Source organism: Phalacrocorax carbo, chromosome 2, assembly GCF_963921805.1.
Source record: "Phalacrocorax carbo chromosome 2, bPhaCar2.1, whole genome shotgun sequence".
In the NCBI taxonomy this organism is placed as follows: domain Eukaryota; kingdom Metazoa; phylum Chordata; class Aves; order Suliformes; family Phalacrocoracidae; genus Phalacrocorax; species Phalacrocorax carbo.
In genome coordinates this window covers 41,006,423-41,023,304 of record NC_087514.1, presented here as the reverse complement: position 1 = coordinate 41,023,304, position 16,882 = coordinate 41,006,423, and the positions used below count along the sequence as shown (strand labels likewise).

Sequence of the window (16,882 nt, the reverse complement as noted above, 5' to 3'; positions counted from 1 at the left end):
GGGTGCCTGTGGGAGAGAACAGGAAATCGTGTGAGATTTCAATGTGCGCGTCCACTGAGGCTGTTCCTATTCACACCTGTCCTCATCTCCCTTTTGAACCAGCCCAGCTGCCTGATATTTACCTTTGCCTTTGCTGCAGGCAGGCCTTGTGGGCTTCGCTGTTACCCAAGCGTACTTCTTAGTAATTTGGCTGAGTTCTCAGGCTGGGAAAAAACCCTGTTGTTCTATTGTTTTTTCCTACTTTTGTGATATATAAAAACTGATTTAAAAAAAAAAAATGTTTTGATTACACTAGGAGCTTTAAAAATAATTGTTTTCCTCCGGTAAGGCAGGACAGAAAGTCTGACAGCTCTAACATTTTGAGAGGGTGGGATTTGTTTTTTTACTGTTTTGATGCTCCACAGTGGATGTGTAACTTTTATTTTTTTTTAAAGCCAGGATCCAGTCGTTCATTTGTTGTCAGACAGTGTTCTCAAATGGTAAGATAGGAATCAATAGCCTGTCTGACTTACTTTAAATGTTTAAATTACAGGAAAAAGCATCATCCAAACCCTGATAGCCATCGTAAATTACACTAATAAACAGATCTGTCAGTTACCCAGATCAGATCAAGTAGTTGCACAGTGTAAACATATGGGCTAATTACCTCCCCTCTTAATCCTGCAAGGGGTACAATGCTTTTTGGGGTGTTCTTGAGTCAGATGGTTTGGCCCTGGTAAGTTCCTGGAGTTTGACCTAGCGCTTGACTGACACAAAACAGTTTATCAAAGTTTGGGTACTTGCTCTCATATTGTAAATCAAGCTTTCTTTTCAGTTATCCTGCTTACTGTTTTCCTCTTCAGCCCCTTTTCGTTCATGTTGTTCACTTCTCTGACCTTCTGCAGGTTGTCTTTTACTGATCCCCTTTGGTCAGTGTGCTGTGCCGCCCTCGGGGATAGGAGGAGGAAACCAGAAAGTGGTGTTGGACAGCTATATTGTAAGACATCTCATCTGAAATGTCTGTGTTAGTATCACTTGAACAGAAGGACTAGTTGTTAACAGACAGTTTGGAAATATTTTAGTGTTTTGTGTGTGGCAAATATTACTTTTTTTTTCCTCAGTTTTATAGTTCTTGTTTGGGACTGGACACTATCCTGTCTCTATTGGGACTTGGCTAGCTTCTGTATTCGTGCAAGTGTAAAAACAAACATGAGAGTCGTCTGAACGTGTGTATATTACAGTTTGCCTTCCTTGTTGCCGGATTTGGAAAGTACTATCAGATGTGCATCCAGAGTTAAGCATAGACACACAGACCCTAATGGTAATGGCAGAGTGTCTAAAAAGAGGTTTTTACCTGGCTGTACTTACATGTGGAAAGGTAATTCTGGTCCAGACTAACACCATTCCTGAACAGCATGAGTATGATCTGCCAGAAAGTGGAAAGGCTGAGTCAGAAGTTGGGTACACTTAATTGTCAGGATCAAATCACACTGGGTCCCATGGGAAGAAGGAGAAGAACAAGAGTGGCTGACAATTCGAGGAAGCCGATGCTCCCACCGGCCAGGTGAAGCTCCTGGGTGCGAGATGCACTGGGAAGCAAAGCCTTGCCTTGCTCTAGGGGACGGTGCTGTTCTTCTATGATTTGCTCTTCACCTTCCTTTCTTTTCTTGTAACAGCACACATGAAAAGTGCAATTCTTCTGCTGAATTTAGAACTTAAAATTCCCGGTGGAGCTGCACGTGGGCTTTGTTCTCCCAAACTTGGTGGCTCTTTCACATGTCCGTCTTCAACTGGCCTTGGAAGGGGGGAGATTTGAAACCGCGTCCGAATTGCTTCATCTGTGTGTCTGTTACCAAGAGCGACTCCGGAGACCGAGGCATGGCTCGGGGGTACATCTAGGTCATGAAATGCTCTCAGCTCGGAGTCCCTGCCACTCCGAGTGGGGAAAGGTCTAACACGAGACGAGAAAGAAACCTTTGTCGGGGTGGACCTTGCCGCCAGGGCTGGAGTCACTGGCAGGGTCTTTGTGTGCAGCAAGCACCGGGGAGCGCGGTGGCAGCCGCTGCGGCCACCCGGGGCAGCTGGGCCCTCGTTAGCGCTTCCCGGCCTTTCAGCAAATTGATATTTTATCAAACCTAGGCCACACTATTCTTCCCCGGACTTTAAGCCTGTTATTCATGGGCGGCGGCGCACCCGGGGGCACGGTAACGACTACTGAACTTAATTGCGCTCCTTGCTCTGATTTATGGGGGGGTCAGGGGAGGAAGAGGCACAGGGCTGTCAGCTTGCTTCACCTGGCGGCTGTCCAGCTCCCCGGACGGGTTACCTTTGATTTCAACAAATTCAAGAAATACGTGAAGTGGGGTTTTTTGGTGTTTTGTTTGTTTGGGTTTTGTTTTGTTATTTATTTTTTTTTTTAAATTTGGAAGCGGTTTCGCGGTGATTTGATAAAAGGGCCGGGGGGTGGTGGTGGTGGGGTGGTTGGTGTGTGAGGGAGAGGCGGGGGGGGGGCGCCCGGAGGCGGCGGCGGCGGCGGCCGCGCAGGTGCCGGGAGCGGCCGGGCGCTGATTGAGGGAAGCAGATGGCTGCAGTCGGTGGCCGCCAGCCAGCGGAGCAGGTGCTGGTCACGTGGCCGCGGGTTGCCGGGGCGACGCCAGCGCTCTCGGCGCGCGGATGAAAGGCGAGGGGGGCCCCGCTTCAGCTGCGGCTTTGTGCCATTGGTGGCAGCTAGAGCGGAAACAAACGCCGCGAGGGGAGCCGCTGCCCGCGCGCCGCCCGCGCGCCCGGGGGAGGCGGGCAGGGCGGGCACCGCTCTCCCCTCCGCCGCCTCCTCCTCCGCCTCCTGAAGGGCTTGGCTTATATCCGCGCTCTTTCCGCGGTGTCAAACTACACCACCACCCCCAACCCCCACCCCCATTTCAAATTCTCAGTTTGTGGTTTCTTTTTTTTTTTTTCCCTGGTTTTGTTTGTTTTGTTTTTTTTAGAGGAAAGCCGTGTCATGCCCTGTAATTTCACCATAACACAAATTCATTTCCAAAACTCCCAGTCTTTCCACTTGTAAACCTTACTATTTTCCAGTCAACATTAGTTTAAACGCAGGCTGCAAGAAAACCCCAAAACCCGATACCGCAACTGAGTTGCCTCAACCCAAAGCGACACGTAACAGTATTCGGGAATTTTAAAGTGCAGCTTTGAAATAACCCCTTCAGTGGGCCAACATGCTGGTCAATATGAACAAGCTTAAAGCTGGTGTTTTGTTGAGAAGTTACAAGGCTGGGGATTATGAAGGAAAAACGAACTCCAGGCAGCATCCTGGGTATGATATTAAAACTTTGAGGGTGCAGGAGCCAAATAAAAGTACGTGTTGTGCTGCTTGGCGACCTGTACTCGCTGTTTGTTGGGTACCTGTGCATAACTGTTATGCTCTTAAATGCCTCGGCAGCTTCCACAAGCAGCCTGTCAAATCGGTAACAGGCAGGGGGAGGAGGGGGGTGTGGGTGTGTGACCACAGAGGGGAAAAAGACTAGCAAAAACCCATGCGAGACTCAAAGGCTAAATATGTTTAAAATTACTAACTTTTACCATCGATTCTTCTTCATTGTCGGTTAAAAATTTCACCCCCACAATGCTGAAGATCGTCTTGGTGCATGATTTGGTGATGATGTTATTTAGAGCTGGGTTTTGATAGATGCATCCTCACCCATTTCCAGGCCTCTGAGTGCAGTTGGAGAGATGGGGTCCCAGCTCCTCAGGTGGTGAATGTTTTCATGCGGGAGAAGGGGGAGAAACAATCCCCCAAACCTTTCCCCGCCATCAGTGGATATAGCTTTCTAGTATCATGTAGGTGCTGAGATACCAGCTGGGTAATTCTTACACACATGCAAGCTGCAGTTGCTTCCATGCACTGAAGCTGTATGGGTGCCCTCAGAGCTGACAGAAAAGTGCCTTTTCTGCTTGGAAATAGCAGGGATGGTAGAAGAAGGCAAGGAATTTTCTCATTTGGTCTTTTGTTTTGGTAACACTTCCTCTGTTTCTGCTGGTCCACACAGTTAATGTCAAGACAAGTGCTCGTGTTATCCTGTTCCTCTTCAGATGTGTCAGGTTGCTTAAACACCTGAAAACTTTTTTTTCAGGAAAAAGTGCAGGTTTTGAAGAGAGCAGCTCTTCCTTTCCAGTCTCATTTTTAATTTCTTGTTGAAGACCTATTCAGTGTTGCTGTCCAAGATACTGAAGGAAAGAGGCGAGGTGTCCATTGTTCAGCAATGGGAAATGGGTAGTGATGGCCTGTGCATCATTGATTTTACAGTGATGTTTAAATACTTCAGTAAGGAAGGCAATTAAAAATAAACATCTCATAGATTAACTGTTTCTTTAAGCACTTTTTGCTTACATTTTTGTACAAATACTGATTAAAAATACCTCTGTTTCAGTAACAAGAAACCAGATTCAGAAACTAGTGCTGCAAAGAAAAAGGTTAACAAGGGAAAGGAAGGTTCTGAAAACTCAGATTTGGAAAAAACTCCGCCACCATCACCTCATCCTGAAGATGAAGATGACCCAGGTGTTCAGGTAATGCTATCTTTCAAGTTCCATGTAGCCTTTGACAATTTAGATGCATAAAACAGTAATTCTCACAGTCTTTGTTACAGAGATACAGGGATTTGGGTGTTTTCTGTGTTGTTTAGAATGTCATACCAAGAAGGTGAGAACTGGAAATCATTGTAGTGAATGTTTCACTCAAACAAGTATTTCTTCTGCTGGCAGTGGTCAGAGTGAGCATTAAAAATAAGAATTTCCTCATGAAGGGGTCGATGCAAATTGTGGTGGGGAAGGCATGAGACTCCTATGTAGCCATGCCAGTATTACTGAAATCCATTGCATTTATCTGTTGCACATCAGGTTGTGGATGTGTTGCTTCTAAGTTGGGAGAGATGTTGGGACTGATGATCACTTGAGAATGGTCAGCGCAGCCTGGTGAAGAGGTTGGCAAACAGCAGTGTCCTAACACAAACATGGTTTATGCCTACCCTCTTACTGTTTTCCAGAAGGATGTAGAGTATAATGAAATCTGAGCAATCTGATACACTCTAGTTAAAACCAAAGCAGCGACAGAAGAGAGTAGTGTTTCTGATTCATGCAAACCATATATTCTGAATTAGAAAAGTTGAGATACACCATGCAAATGTTAAAATGTTCAAAGAATAAGTTTTCTGTCCTGTGGCACAAATCTCTCTCAGCCTGATTATTAGCGCTGGCAAAAGATGTAGAAGAAACTTTTCGAGCTGATGGGGTTTTTCTGAGTTAATTTGTAGGTGATTATATACTGTCTATGTTTCAATATATATGCCTGTTTTGCTTGTCTTCAGTTTAGTGGGACAAAACTTCCTCTTTGTGAAGCTCAATTGGGTGATAAATGTCACATTTGAAATATTTTTTGTAAATATTATAAGTGTTAGGGTATTTGCATCACTTTTTAATTAAATATAATAAAATATTTCAGGTAATTTTTGCTTTCTTAATGCTTTCTCACCCTGTGCATTTTATACTGCACCCACACTTCTTGGCATAAACTTAGGGAAGGGTTACAGCCATATACACTAGAACAGCGAAACTTAAAAAATTTGCTATGGGTTTCTCAGCTGAGATTGAGATTATGCACTTGTCTAAAACACTGTTGTATTGTTAGCATTAAATACTGAGTCTTCTGTAGCAATATTATGTAGTAATGCAAAGTGATGCGTTGTTATCTTTAGAGAGGAAAAAATTCTTACTTTGTGTGTTGTCATACGGATTTTTTTAATATTCCATTATCAAGCCTATTACTCGCCTTTCTACCTATAGATCAGTTAATGAGTAGAAGATAATGTGATGCAGGTAAAGGTATGCACAGTTTCTGACAGCAACTCATAACAATTGCAAAGCCTCATGTGGATGTTAGAGGAAACAGGAAGCTAACCAAGTCAGTAAAAATCAAACAGAGGATTACCATAACGTTTTGGGCACCCTTTCTATTAGGGAAATGGAAGAAGAGATTTTTGGCACCAAAAGTAATGGTAAGACTCACATATTGAGCCAAAAGAAAATTGATATTTTTCCCATCAGTGGTTAGAAAATGAGGGTGCAGATTTGCCAGGTGATATCTATTTTCAAGTATTAAAATATTGTTAAAGTTTTGTGGGACCCCCCCATAAGTTACTGTGTTAAACGTAGAAGGGACATCACCATCGTTTAAAAGGGTGATGTAAACTTAACCTGTGTTCAAAAACTTCATTTTCGATTAAAGAAAGACTTTCTAATAGTGTAAAGTGCATCAGATATTTGTGCTTTAAAAAGTATGATTAACTATCTAAAAGTAAATATTTGTCTGCGTACATGAAGAGACTCGGGTGCAGAGACCTGTTAAACAAGCCACATAAGTATTTGCATATACCAGTGAAGATGTGTGTTAAGCTGAGAAAGATGTAAAAATAATGAGTATATCAATCCATAAAGACTTTTTTAAACGAACAATATTCAACATTTTTCTTTAATATATACGTCAGTCCATTGAGATATTTGATGCTCCGTTGGCAGTTTCCTTCAACAGCATATGCTCTCAGCTTTTCAAAATATATAACCTGATGCAGCCTATCTGGGAATTCAAATTTTACTCTTGGAGAAAATGGTGTCTTACTGAGTGTCAAGTTGCAAATTCTGTCAAATGCGTGCTTGTGTATTTTACAGATTGTTTTCTGCAGTTTCTCTGAAGCTTTCTCTCATCTTGGAGATGAGGGTATGGGGACATGTTTTCAATTTGGGGTGGTTCAAGTTTTTCATTTTCCTCTATTAGTTCGGGGTCTTCTTCCATGCTGTGCTGCAGGATGTCTTCCTGCACAGTGCTGGGTCAGTAGAGTGAGGAAACCATATTTCATTGTGTTTCTCTTACAAGATAACCTGGGTACAACTGAGCGGATGGGGAAAGCAAGAAAGTGTGTTGTTACTGCTTAGCAACACTGTGGGCCATGCTGCGGAAAGGTGGTGTTTGGTTCCTGCATTGCCCATCTGTCAAAGTTTGTCGTAGATGTGAATTGAGAGGTGCAACTTCTTGTATTTTAATTGCTTTCTGAGATAACGCTTTCCAATTTTCTAATGTGGTTTTAGTAATGCTAAAAGAAAAAATACCACTTTCCAACTCAGAACAAGCGTGAAGGCGTTTGTGTTGTTGTGGGTTTTGTTTTTTAATAGAAGTTAGAAGCAGCTAACAGGCAGGAATTTAGAATGGTAGTATCTTTGAGTCCACTATTTCTGTCAGGGTGCTGTAAAAATAATAGTGTTTGCTACACACTAGTGTATTTGAGAAATATGAAGACATTTTCTCAGTTATTCTGCAATCTATCAGTTTTGTTTCTCATGAAAAATATCAATGCTTTCTGTTTAGAAGCGACGCTCCAGCAGGCAGGTGAAGAGGAAGCGTTATACAGAAGACCTGGAGTTCAAGATTTCAGACGAGGAGGCTGATGATGCTGATGCTGCTGGAAGAGACTCCCCTTCAAATACTTCTCAGTCAGAGCAGCAGGTCAGATATGAACGGACTGGACAGATGGCTGTAACTGCAGCATTCAAAGTTCAAATATGGGCCCTTTTCCTGAATGATATTCACTCATGGTTGGCACACTGTGCCAGAAGGCATTTGCTTCTTACCTTCTTAAAGAATATATTAATTCATTACTTTGTTTACAAGCTGATGATTTGCAGTTTGACACCATTCTTTGACATTAATGGGCTCTACCTAAAGGAAGCCTAAACTGGACTGCTAGGAGTCTTGAATATACTTCTGTGAATTCAGTGGTCTGGCTTCTGTGACTTTAATAAACCACTCAAGCTTGTCCCCTGCTGCTAGGCACCATAAGAACCCCTTTATGAAATTATTGCCTTGTAGTACCCAGCAGGGTACACTTTATTCTCTGTGCAATGTAAATGGTGGATAAAATAGTTTGAATAAGATGAGGGGTAATAATGTAAGAATGACTGTTGTAACAATCTCATTGTTTTGTAGTGCTTTTTCAAAGAACTACTTCACTTAACTAACTGATGACCTATTGGAGAATATATACATGTTCTTTGGTATTTCATTTGGCAATTTGTTAAGCCCTGTGAAATATGTATGTGATCTCTCTTGTTAATTGTGTCTTATCAGGAGGAGAATTTTTGGTAGGTTTGCCTGCAGTTGTAATAGTGAATTAATGTAATAGTGTGATAGAGAATCACAGGCAATTCTGACAGCTGTCGTATGGACAGCCAGCTAGAGTTTTTGAACATCATCTAACATTTAGGCTGTACAGTACTGAAAGCGTGTGTTACTTTAGGAGAGGTGAACTGCCGATGTGGTTATATCCATGTATCTGTGCACATCAGCCTTAGGAGAGAGCTAGAGTCGGTGTTAGCTCTTAAAAATGGGCTTAAACAAGTATCCTGCAGTCCCTTATTATGGTATTAAATCTATTTGAACCCCCTCAGTTCTCAGGCTAGGGGGCAAAAGTCCTGTGTATGAAACTCCTGTTGCAAAAAGATTATTTCCAGTTTTTCTAATGAAGGAAGTCTTTAAGTAACAAAGATGCACTCCCGTAACTCTTGTATGGTATTTATGATGTAGGAATCTGCTGATGCTGAAGGTCCTGTTGTGGAGAAAATCATGAGTAGCCGTTCAGTCAAGAAAAAGGTAAACCAAAACAAAACCCCTTCCCCCCATATTTTTAAACAGGCAAAGCATATTTCTGCTGAAGCCTCTAAGTTCTTAAAACACCTTGGATATTGCAAACTGAGAAACTGTTTTACTGACTAGAGGAGGTTCCCTGAAAGTGTCTTTTGATGGTATTTAACACGCTTTTGGATAGATATACACAAAACAGATTACTTGTTTAGTCTACCACTCTTTTCATGTGTTTCTTAAGATATTAATTTTTATTTTTGTAAATATACATACCTGAGCGAAATCTATGGGTGCTCTTCACTTCAGAGCGGTGTTTCATGGGAGTTTGAGGAGTGAGAGAACCTCTCCTACATCCTAAGTTTGTGCTCTTTCTAGTAAAGAAAAATCCTTGCCCATAATTTTTGCATCTTTTGATAGTAGTTGTGCTTAGCAGCTAAAACAACTTTACATGCAATCAAGACTGTTACATATTCAATACAGGTGGTTAACATCTTCCTTGTCGTTATGCTAAGATGGTGAAAGAAACACTGTCTTTAGTTAAGTGTGGTTCACTCTTAATTCTGCCCTGGTTGCTAGTTACGGTCTTATTTTGCTTACAGATTCTTCTAATCTGCCTCACAAATTGATTGGCCTTTGCACTCCCAAACTATCAAACTCTGAGTAGGAAGTAGAAAATAACTTGTTCCAAAAAGAGCATTTTTATATTTTATAGACTTTTTTGTGTAGGTAATTCTCTGATTTGTACTGCAGTTGGGCAGAACATTGACTAATGTAGATATGGTACTCATGTTGATCTTAGTTAACCAGAAATATTTCTTATCCTCGAAGCATTAATTTTCAAATTGGCGAAGGGAAAGTTGCCTTTATTCATGGTTCATGACTTTTTTTTAATGTTGTGGCATTTTGGGGTGTGTGTGTGATAACATCACTAACAGGTTTGTAAACCCAAATTCATGCAATGTCATGACTGGCTGTGACTGAATTTGACCTGTTTCTGCAGCTTTCACAGCACAAAACCTCTAGGGCTTTTTTTTGGAGTCCAGAGCTTTATTTTGTATTTCAAACCATAGGCTTATTTTTGAGATAAACTTCATGTAATATAAACTCAGTAATTAGTTGTTCTGATGGTCTACTAGGCAGGAGAGGAGAATGTGGTCTTTTCATAAATATCTTTACATTGGAAGCTGTTTTTCACCAATTATTCTCCTCTTCCTCTCCCCTGCAAACAAAGGTGTGATTACTCATGGGGAGTGTGTATTTTGCTGCAGTTTGTGGGAAGTGGTTGGTCTGCTGCCTACATGTCTTTGATTGCAAGCTCTGCTGGAGGCAAGCTCTATTTTGAGCTTGCTCTTTAATGTGTTTTATGGATTGTATTTGCAGGTTTGAGGGGTGTCTCTTCTTTCCCTGCTCTGCTCCCCAGCCCTCCTCTTCAAAATCCAAAAAAAAAAAAAAAAAAAAAAAAAAATTGGATTTCAGGATGTTAATATTTAACATCTGAAGTATCCAACTGTGCTTTTATTAAAGGTCTTTTACACTCTTACTAACGTCATCAAAACCCTGGTTGTTAGATTACTAATCAAAGTAGAATTGCTGCGATCAGGACCAGTGCATAAAATAAACATGAGGAAAGGCTTCACTAGGAAACCTTTCAGTGGATTAGGATGTAACAAAGATGTTGCGTTCAAGTAAAGGATGTTAGATAATATGCTTTTTGAGCAGTATTCGTGTTGTAAAATTCTGTTGGTTTTCTCAAAAATAGCCTTAGTCTAGTTCTGGAGTTACCAGATATGATGCCACACTGTACTTGCAACCATTTTTGAAATGTACAGAATAAAAGGTAGAAATTTCTTTAGTTCACATTTGACGTATAAAAGATAATATTTTTCCCTGTTGTTCTTAACATGGAACTTTGTATTCTGTTGAGTGCTCTTCCCTCTTGGACAAAGTGTTAAGTACACATATCACACTCTTACCAAACCATCATGGCCCTGACGCCTTCAGTTTGTATGTGGAAATTTTTTATTTCTCTAATTATTTTCTTGGCCAGCTTCAGTCCCCTTTGAATTTGTGCTCCTTAACTTTTGAAAAGCAATGGCTAGAACTAAATATGCTTTTCAGCACACATAGCACATATTAGGGAAAGATGCGGAATTTGTAGAGCATTATACCTGCATGTTACACATCTGAATGTCTCTTTTTTTCCCTACCAATACATGGTGAAAATTAGATCTAATTGAACTGTGCACAAATGCCTACATCTCTTCAACAACGGATTAGTTTACAATCTAGTGCTGAGTATCAGTTGAGGTGATTGGGTTTTGTGTGTTGCTTTGCATCTGTTGTTGATGTGTTCTGTCTGCTATTTTTCTAGGAGCTGATATTTCTGAGTGGGGTGGTTTCTTCATTGTTTTTTTGGTGGTGATTTTTTTTTTTTCGTTTGGGTTTTGCTTGGTATTTTTTAAGCTCTTTCTTATCTCTACACCTGAGTGGCTTGCTCAAATAACTTTTGCATTAACAGGTATTACTGTATCATGTCTGTGGTAGTACAAGATTGTGTGCTCTTAAGTATTTGGTTGAAGGAAGGAATCATCAGTTATCTGCAGAGACTGGATCAGATTGTCAATTATGGTCACACCTGGGCAATGATAATTTGAAGTGTCCTGCGTTGCCCAAGTCTGCCATGTGCTATTTTAAGATGTCTGCCTAATCAGTTTTGGGAGAATTTTGCATACGTGTTCTATTTCACCTTTTTTACCTGGTTAATGTAAACATAGGTGTAGTGGTGGTTGGACAGTGATGTCAGAGGCATAAGCTTCTGTCTCATATATTGTAGACTGAGGTATTGTTAAATCCTACTTGAGTGTTTGTGATTGTAACTTGATTAGAATTTATTATATTTTTTTTTGGCCATAAGCATGAGTGCCAGAGGAAGATTTTAAAAAGATCTTTTTCCAAAATACTTCTAATTTAGGTGAATCTTTGCACACTCATAGAACATAAAATGACATAGACCAGTTATTACCTATTAAACAATACAAAAATATGTTTTACTCAGGAGAGTTACAGGTTTTATCAAGGTTTACGTGGTAAATTATTAAGTTGGCAGTTGACAGAAAATATCTGTGACTGAAATGCTGTTGAGGGGAGTTAAATTGGCTAGTATGAAACCTTTTTTATAAAGGTGTTCAACCATGTTGTCACTGTAAGATTGATGTATCTCAAAGGATTCTGATTTAAAACTAATGAAAGAGACTTAGCCATTATACGTTTCAGAAAATTAAAAAAAAGTTAATGTCTTAGAATTAGGGATGACTTCTTAAAGATCAGTTTTGTCTCAGGGTAGTGAATAGATTCAGATAATGGGTTCTCAATTTTTAATACAGTTTTGACCTCTAAATATGAATACCTTCTTGAAAAATACTCCCTTTAAATTTTTTTGTTTAAAAAATAATCTTGATGATCTTCAAATTCAGGAAGATCAAGAAGTAGCACCAGAAATACCTTACCTTATTCTATTTCTTCAGGGAGAATTAGGTGGAAGCTCGTGTTGTTCCTCTCTCTAGAAAGGAACACAAGCAGATTGCACTGGAGTGATATAAACGATAAAATTATAAAACCCCTTGCTAGTCTGAAAGAGAAGGAATACTATGTAAATCAGGGATTAGGTAGACGTCAACTTTTTCTTCACTGTGCTAGAACAGAGTTTAATGCAGCTGCTACTGTTGCTCTTTCATTGCCCTGCTATGGAAGTAATGTCTAGCCAGCCACTTTTCTTTTGAGAGAGCATTTGGAAGATGACAGTTCATCCGCTAGCTTCAGGGTAGTCTCTCGACTATATATATTTTTTTCTCTCTCTTTTTTTTTTTTATATATATATATATTAAAAAGATGGAGGATCTTGACTTACACAGGGGTCAACAGTTTTGTCTGTTTAGTGCTACATGCATGATGTATTACAGATGTTGTCCTTGATGAAGTATGTAAAACAGAAAATCCTTTTCTATTTAAAATTGTTCCAAAGTTCATTAGTAAACACAAACTGTTAATGTTGTGACATAAACAGAATTCTAAACGTGTGCCTGGTGCACTGTCCTTAGTTTGTCCTATGGCTGGGTTCAGGAGTAATTCAACAAAGTATTACATGCCATATGTTATGCAATACTTTGGCACTAGGGATGAGTTAAGGGTAGTCCCAACCCTTAGCACTGAATGCCCTTGGTTTTGCTCGTTTATATCACAACTTTAACCTTGCTTTAAATGTAGTTTTTGGGTGTTAATTTAATTTGGCTGCTCTGTATGTGAGACATCTTGCCTGAGTGAATTTAATTGCACCATTGAGTAAAACTAAAGCCATGAACACTGATGCACTAAAATTCTAGCAGAGGTATAAGGTTTAGTTTTATATGGCTTCTTGTTTGGAGTTATTAACTATATGGAGGAATAAACCCCCTTTAAAACTCTTTTTTAAAACATTACAAAACCCACAATGTAAAGTTGCCATGAGCCAGCCAAAAATAATACATATGGCATTCAGGAGTGCAGTTGCTAATTGGCTGCTGCCTGAGAAAATGGTACACTTGGCTTCTACTTAGCACTGTGGGTTTGGCAGAAAGCCAGATTTGGGGTGAGGTTGTGAATGAAGCTGCATGTGGTTAGGGAGGAGTTCAAATGATTCATGTCTTGGAAGTTGTAGTAAGCAGTGCAGTATGTACTTGGGTAAGCTGCTGGAGGAAACTCCTCATCAATGTCCTCCCCCTGCAAACGCTTTCGTACACCTCCACTCGTCTCTTTATGTGGGGACCGTATTCTGCATTTCAGTTAGTTTTAATCATTAACTAAATTGGGCTGTTTAGTGGTTTAATTAACATTTCAACAATTCTTTTCTTATAGATGGAGAATGGAGAGGAGGTAGAAGTAGAGGAATTCTATGTAAAGTACAAAAACTTGTAAGTAAAGCTTTAGGTTTGATTACTATCGTTAAGTTCATGTAACTGCCAAATAGTTTTTAAAAACGCTAAATGATATAACTGTTACTATCCAACTTTAAACATTTCTAATGTTTAATCCAAACCACCAACGAATAGGGGAATACCTTGCATTGGTGGTGCTGGGTTTGATAGTGTCATTTTTAACTTGTGTTCTCTCCAGAATGAAATCCAGAGGTAAAATTGCTCTGCTATTAAAAACTTCAATCTAAGGCTCATTATGCATGCAGATTCATGAACACATACCTATGTGGCTGTGTAGATCTAACTGCAGCTGTAATGTGCCTGCAAGCTACTAAAAAATAACCCTTAAAATTGTTTCAAACCCCAAGATTAGTGTTCCACAAAATGGCTAAGATAATGAAGGAGACGGCTTCCAGTATTCCAGCAGGTAGCTGCCCCCGTGTGAGAGGGATGCAGTAGTGGTGAGAGCAGCATGTTGTTTCACTTCTGAGGTCTGCAAATGCAATGCAATCAGTATTTAAAATAAGATAATTCATAGCTAGATAAGCTTATTTTTCTTTTAGAAAGATACCATATCTTCTTTAAGTTTAGCAAATTCGTATAACTTTTGACAGGCTCTAAATGTATAAAGTGGGACTAGTCATTTTGACAGAAATGGTGGTCCTTACTTTTTGTTTTCTTAAAGGTGAGTCGTTACCATGGACCCGCATTTACAAGGTTTTTTTTCTTTCCTTTCTATCAGTGTTAAAACTTCAGTTGACTCATGTGACTTTTAAATACAATGCTGTTCTCACCAAAAAAGTGTGTAGCATGTTAGTACTTAAAACCTTTGTGTATTTTTATGAACTCCTGAAAACCCTACTCTTTGCTAGAATATGATGTTAAATAGTGACATTTATGATAAATATATAGTAATGTTGTTTTAAGTATGCCCAATAAATATTATCTTAGCTGTGTGCCAAACACTAAATGTATGGGGTATTTAAATTTTGGGTGGGAGTTGTGTTTATTTACTAACAAGTTTCTCCGTTAGTAAGTATGATTACTTCCAGTAAAGATGATTTGTGAATAATCCGTATGATGAAGATGATAGTGTTTCTAGCGTGACACCGCAGTGTCCTGGGAAGACCTAGTTATACTTGTGGGATACATAGTAGTATGCAATGGAAGCATAGTTTTGAGTAAGATTTTCTGTTTCATCTTCTAGTTCTTACCTTCATTGTCAGTGGGCATCTGTGGAAGAGCTGGACAAAGACAAGAGAATTCACCAGAAGATTAAGCGGTTTAAGGCAAAACAGGGCCAGAACAAATTCCTTTCAGAAGTACGATTGGTTTGTTTGTTTCTTTCTTTTAGGTATTTAAGCAATATTCTTATGAATCCTTGTACTGTATACAAGCAGAAGATTTTGAACAACTGTGTGATACATCAGTAGCATTTATTCTGGTATAAAGTATTACCATTCTTGATCCAAGTCTTGGAAGTTTATGAAACTCACGTGATCGATCCTGACTGTATACTTTTTACTATAGTGGTTAGTTGTTTGCATTGTAAGCATGACTCTTACTGAATCAGTACCAGCTCTTTTCTCAGGAGCTGCTTATGCCAGAAAAATGCATCACATTTTTCTGTGTTACGGATTGCTGCTCACTAGGGATTCTAAGCTTTTTATCATCAATTTAATTTCACTTAGAGCCATAAGCAGTAGTGTGGCAGGGGTCCTGTCAATAAAAGACCAGATCTGCTGATTTGTCTCTCTGAAAGCTTACCTTGCAGTAAAATGCTGTCTTTTGACAAAAAAAAAAAACAAAACAAAAAAAAAAAAACAAAACAAAAAAAAACACAAAAAACAAAACCAGGTTCATGTGCTACTGTATTTATTTATGTTTATTTTTACTATATAACTCAAGCTGAATGAAACCTATTGCAAATTGAAAACTTCCGTCTGTTCTAAGTGAAGATGCCTGGAATTGCTTCTTTTTAATTTTTTTTAATCTGTTTCCAAGTGGGTCACAAGTTATTGTAAATACTTGGAATTTGTTCTTCTTTTAGAAAAAACTAGCAAAATATACTTAGTCTCTAGTCCTTTTGTCTGCCTCTTCTATTGGAGGGGATCTTGAAAGGATAAAATGAAACACAGCACTTAGTTTACAGGATTCTCTTGCGTACTTGTTGAAGGTGTAAGGAGGAACATAACAAATTGTGATTTTTTTTTTTTCCCTTTATTTTTTTTGTCGGAGAAACTGTGTATGCATGCAGTGTCTTTTCTCTGTTTTTGAAATAATAATCTTTGAGTCTTGCTTATAAAGCAGTTAGACAATTCCAGTAGTTCAAATAATCCAAAGGTACTTAGTGTACAAGGCTCTAATTTCTTTATTGCAAGCTGTAGTTTTCAAGAATGCTAAATGCATTGCATGCCATAAGCCTTTTCGATTGCTCATTAGTGAATTGTAATTTCACACTTCATTTAAAATATTCTTAAACATTCTCTCACAGTAAAAGGTTTCACACAGTAATTAAGAGGCCCAGTTAACAAAGTCTGAGAAGTCTGATTCCCTCACGGGGAATGATCTTGCTGAATTGTAGCATTTCAATTAACATGTTGAAGTTTGCCAAATATAAATTCTGTGTCACCGTGACCCAAAATATTATTGCCTGCTGAAAAAGATGATAATTTTTCCTCTCAGGAAGGGCTAATAGAGATATCTTCTATATTTTTGCCTCTCTCCTTGAACAGATTGATGATGAGCTTTTTAATCCAGATTATGTGGAAGTTGATCGAATCATGGATTTTTCACGTAGCACAGATGATAATGGAGAGGTAAACAAAGATTTTAGTGCATCTGTAGTCCTATAGACGTTGTGTTTATAATTTGTTTAGAAAGGTGAATATATTCGACACTTCAGAAGCTACCAGGGCATATGTGTGTAGAAAATAGGAACGTGTCTGAGAAAATATTGGCTAATACAGCAGTTTCCCTAAAATAAAGGGGTTTAAGTGAGACTCCCAAACTTCTTCTAAGTTACCTATCTTTAAAAAAAAAATATTAAAAAGCCCCCAAACCCCAACAACAAAAAAACCCCTCTGATATGTAGATTTGAGGTGGTACTTAATACTGTAGAAATATGACGTCGATGCAGGTGATACAGAATTTAAATGAAGATTGAAAGAATTTTAGCTAAATGTCATAATAGTTTAGACATTGCTTAGCCTGTCTGTTGCAGAAGAGGTCCTGAATTCACTGTTTCTTACTTTTTAATAACTTG

The 16,882-nt window shown here is 39.2% G+C and overlaps 1 protein-coding gene across 6 annotated transcripts in view; it reads left to right on the top strand.

Moving 5' to 3' along the window:
• Nucleotides 1-16,882, top strand: part of CHD7 (chromodomain helicase DNA binding protein 7) — a 132,230-nt gene that overhangs the window by 78,522 nt on the left and 36,826 nt on the right. For all 6 annotated transcript variants that reach the window (XM_064442653.1, XM_064442654.1, XM_064442655.1 and 3 more), the window contains 6 exons: nucleotides 4,410-4,548; nucleotides 7,397-7,534; nucleotides 8,612-8,677; nucleotides 13,559-13,614; nucleotides 14,825-14,939; nucleotides 16,353-16,436. In XM_064442653.1, coding sequence (XP_064298723.1) covers nucleotides 4,410-4,548; nucleotides 7,397-7,534; nucleotides 8,612-8,677; nucleotides 13,559-13,614; nucleotides 14,825-14,939; nucleotides 16,353-16,436 — 598 coding nt within the window. The remainder of the gene's footprint in view (nucleotides 1-4,409; nucleotides 4,549-7,396; nucleotides 7,535-8,611; nucleotides 8,678-13,558; nucleotides 13,615-14,824; nucleotides 14,940-16,352; nucleotides 16,437-16,882) is intronic.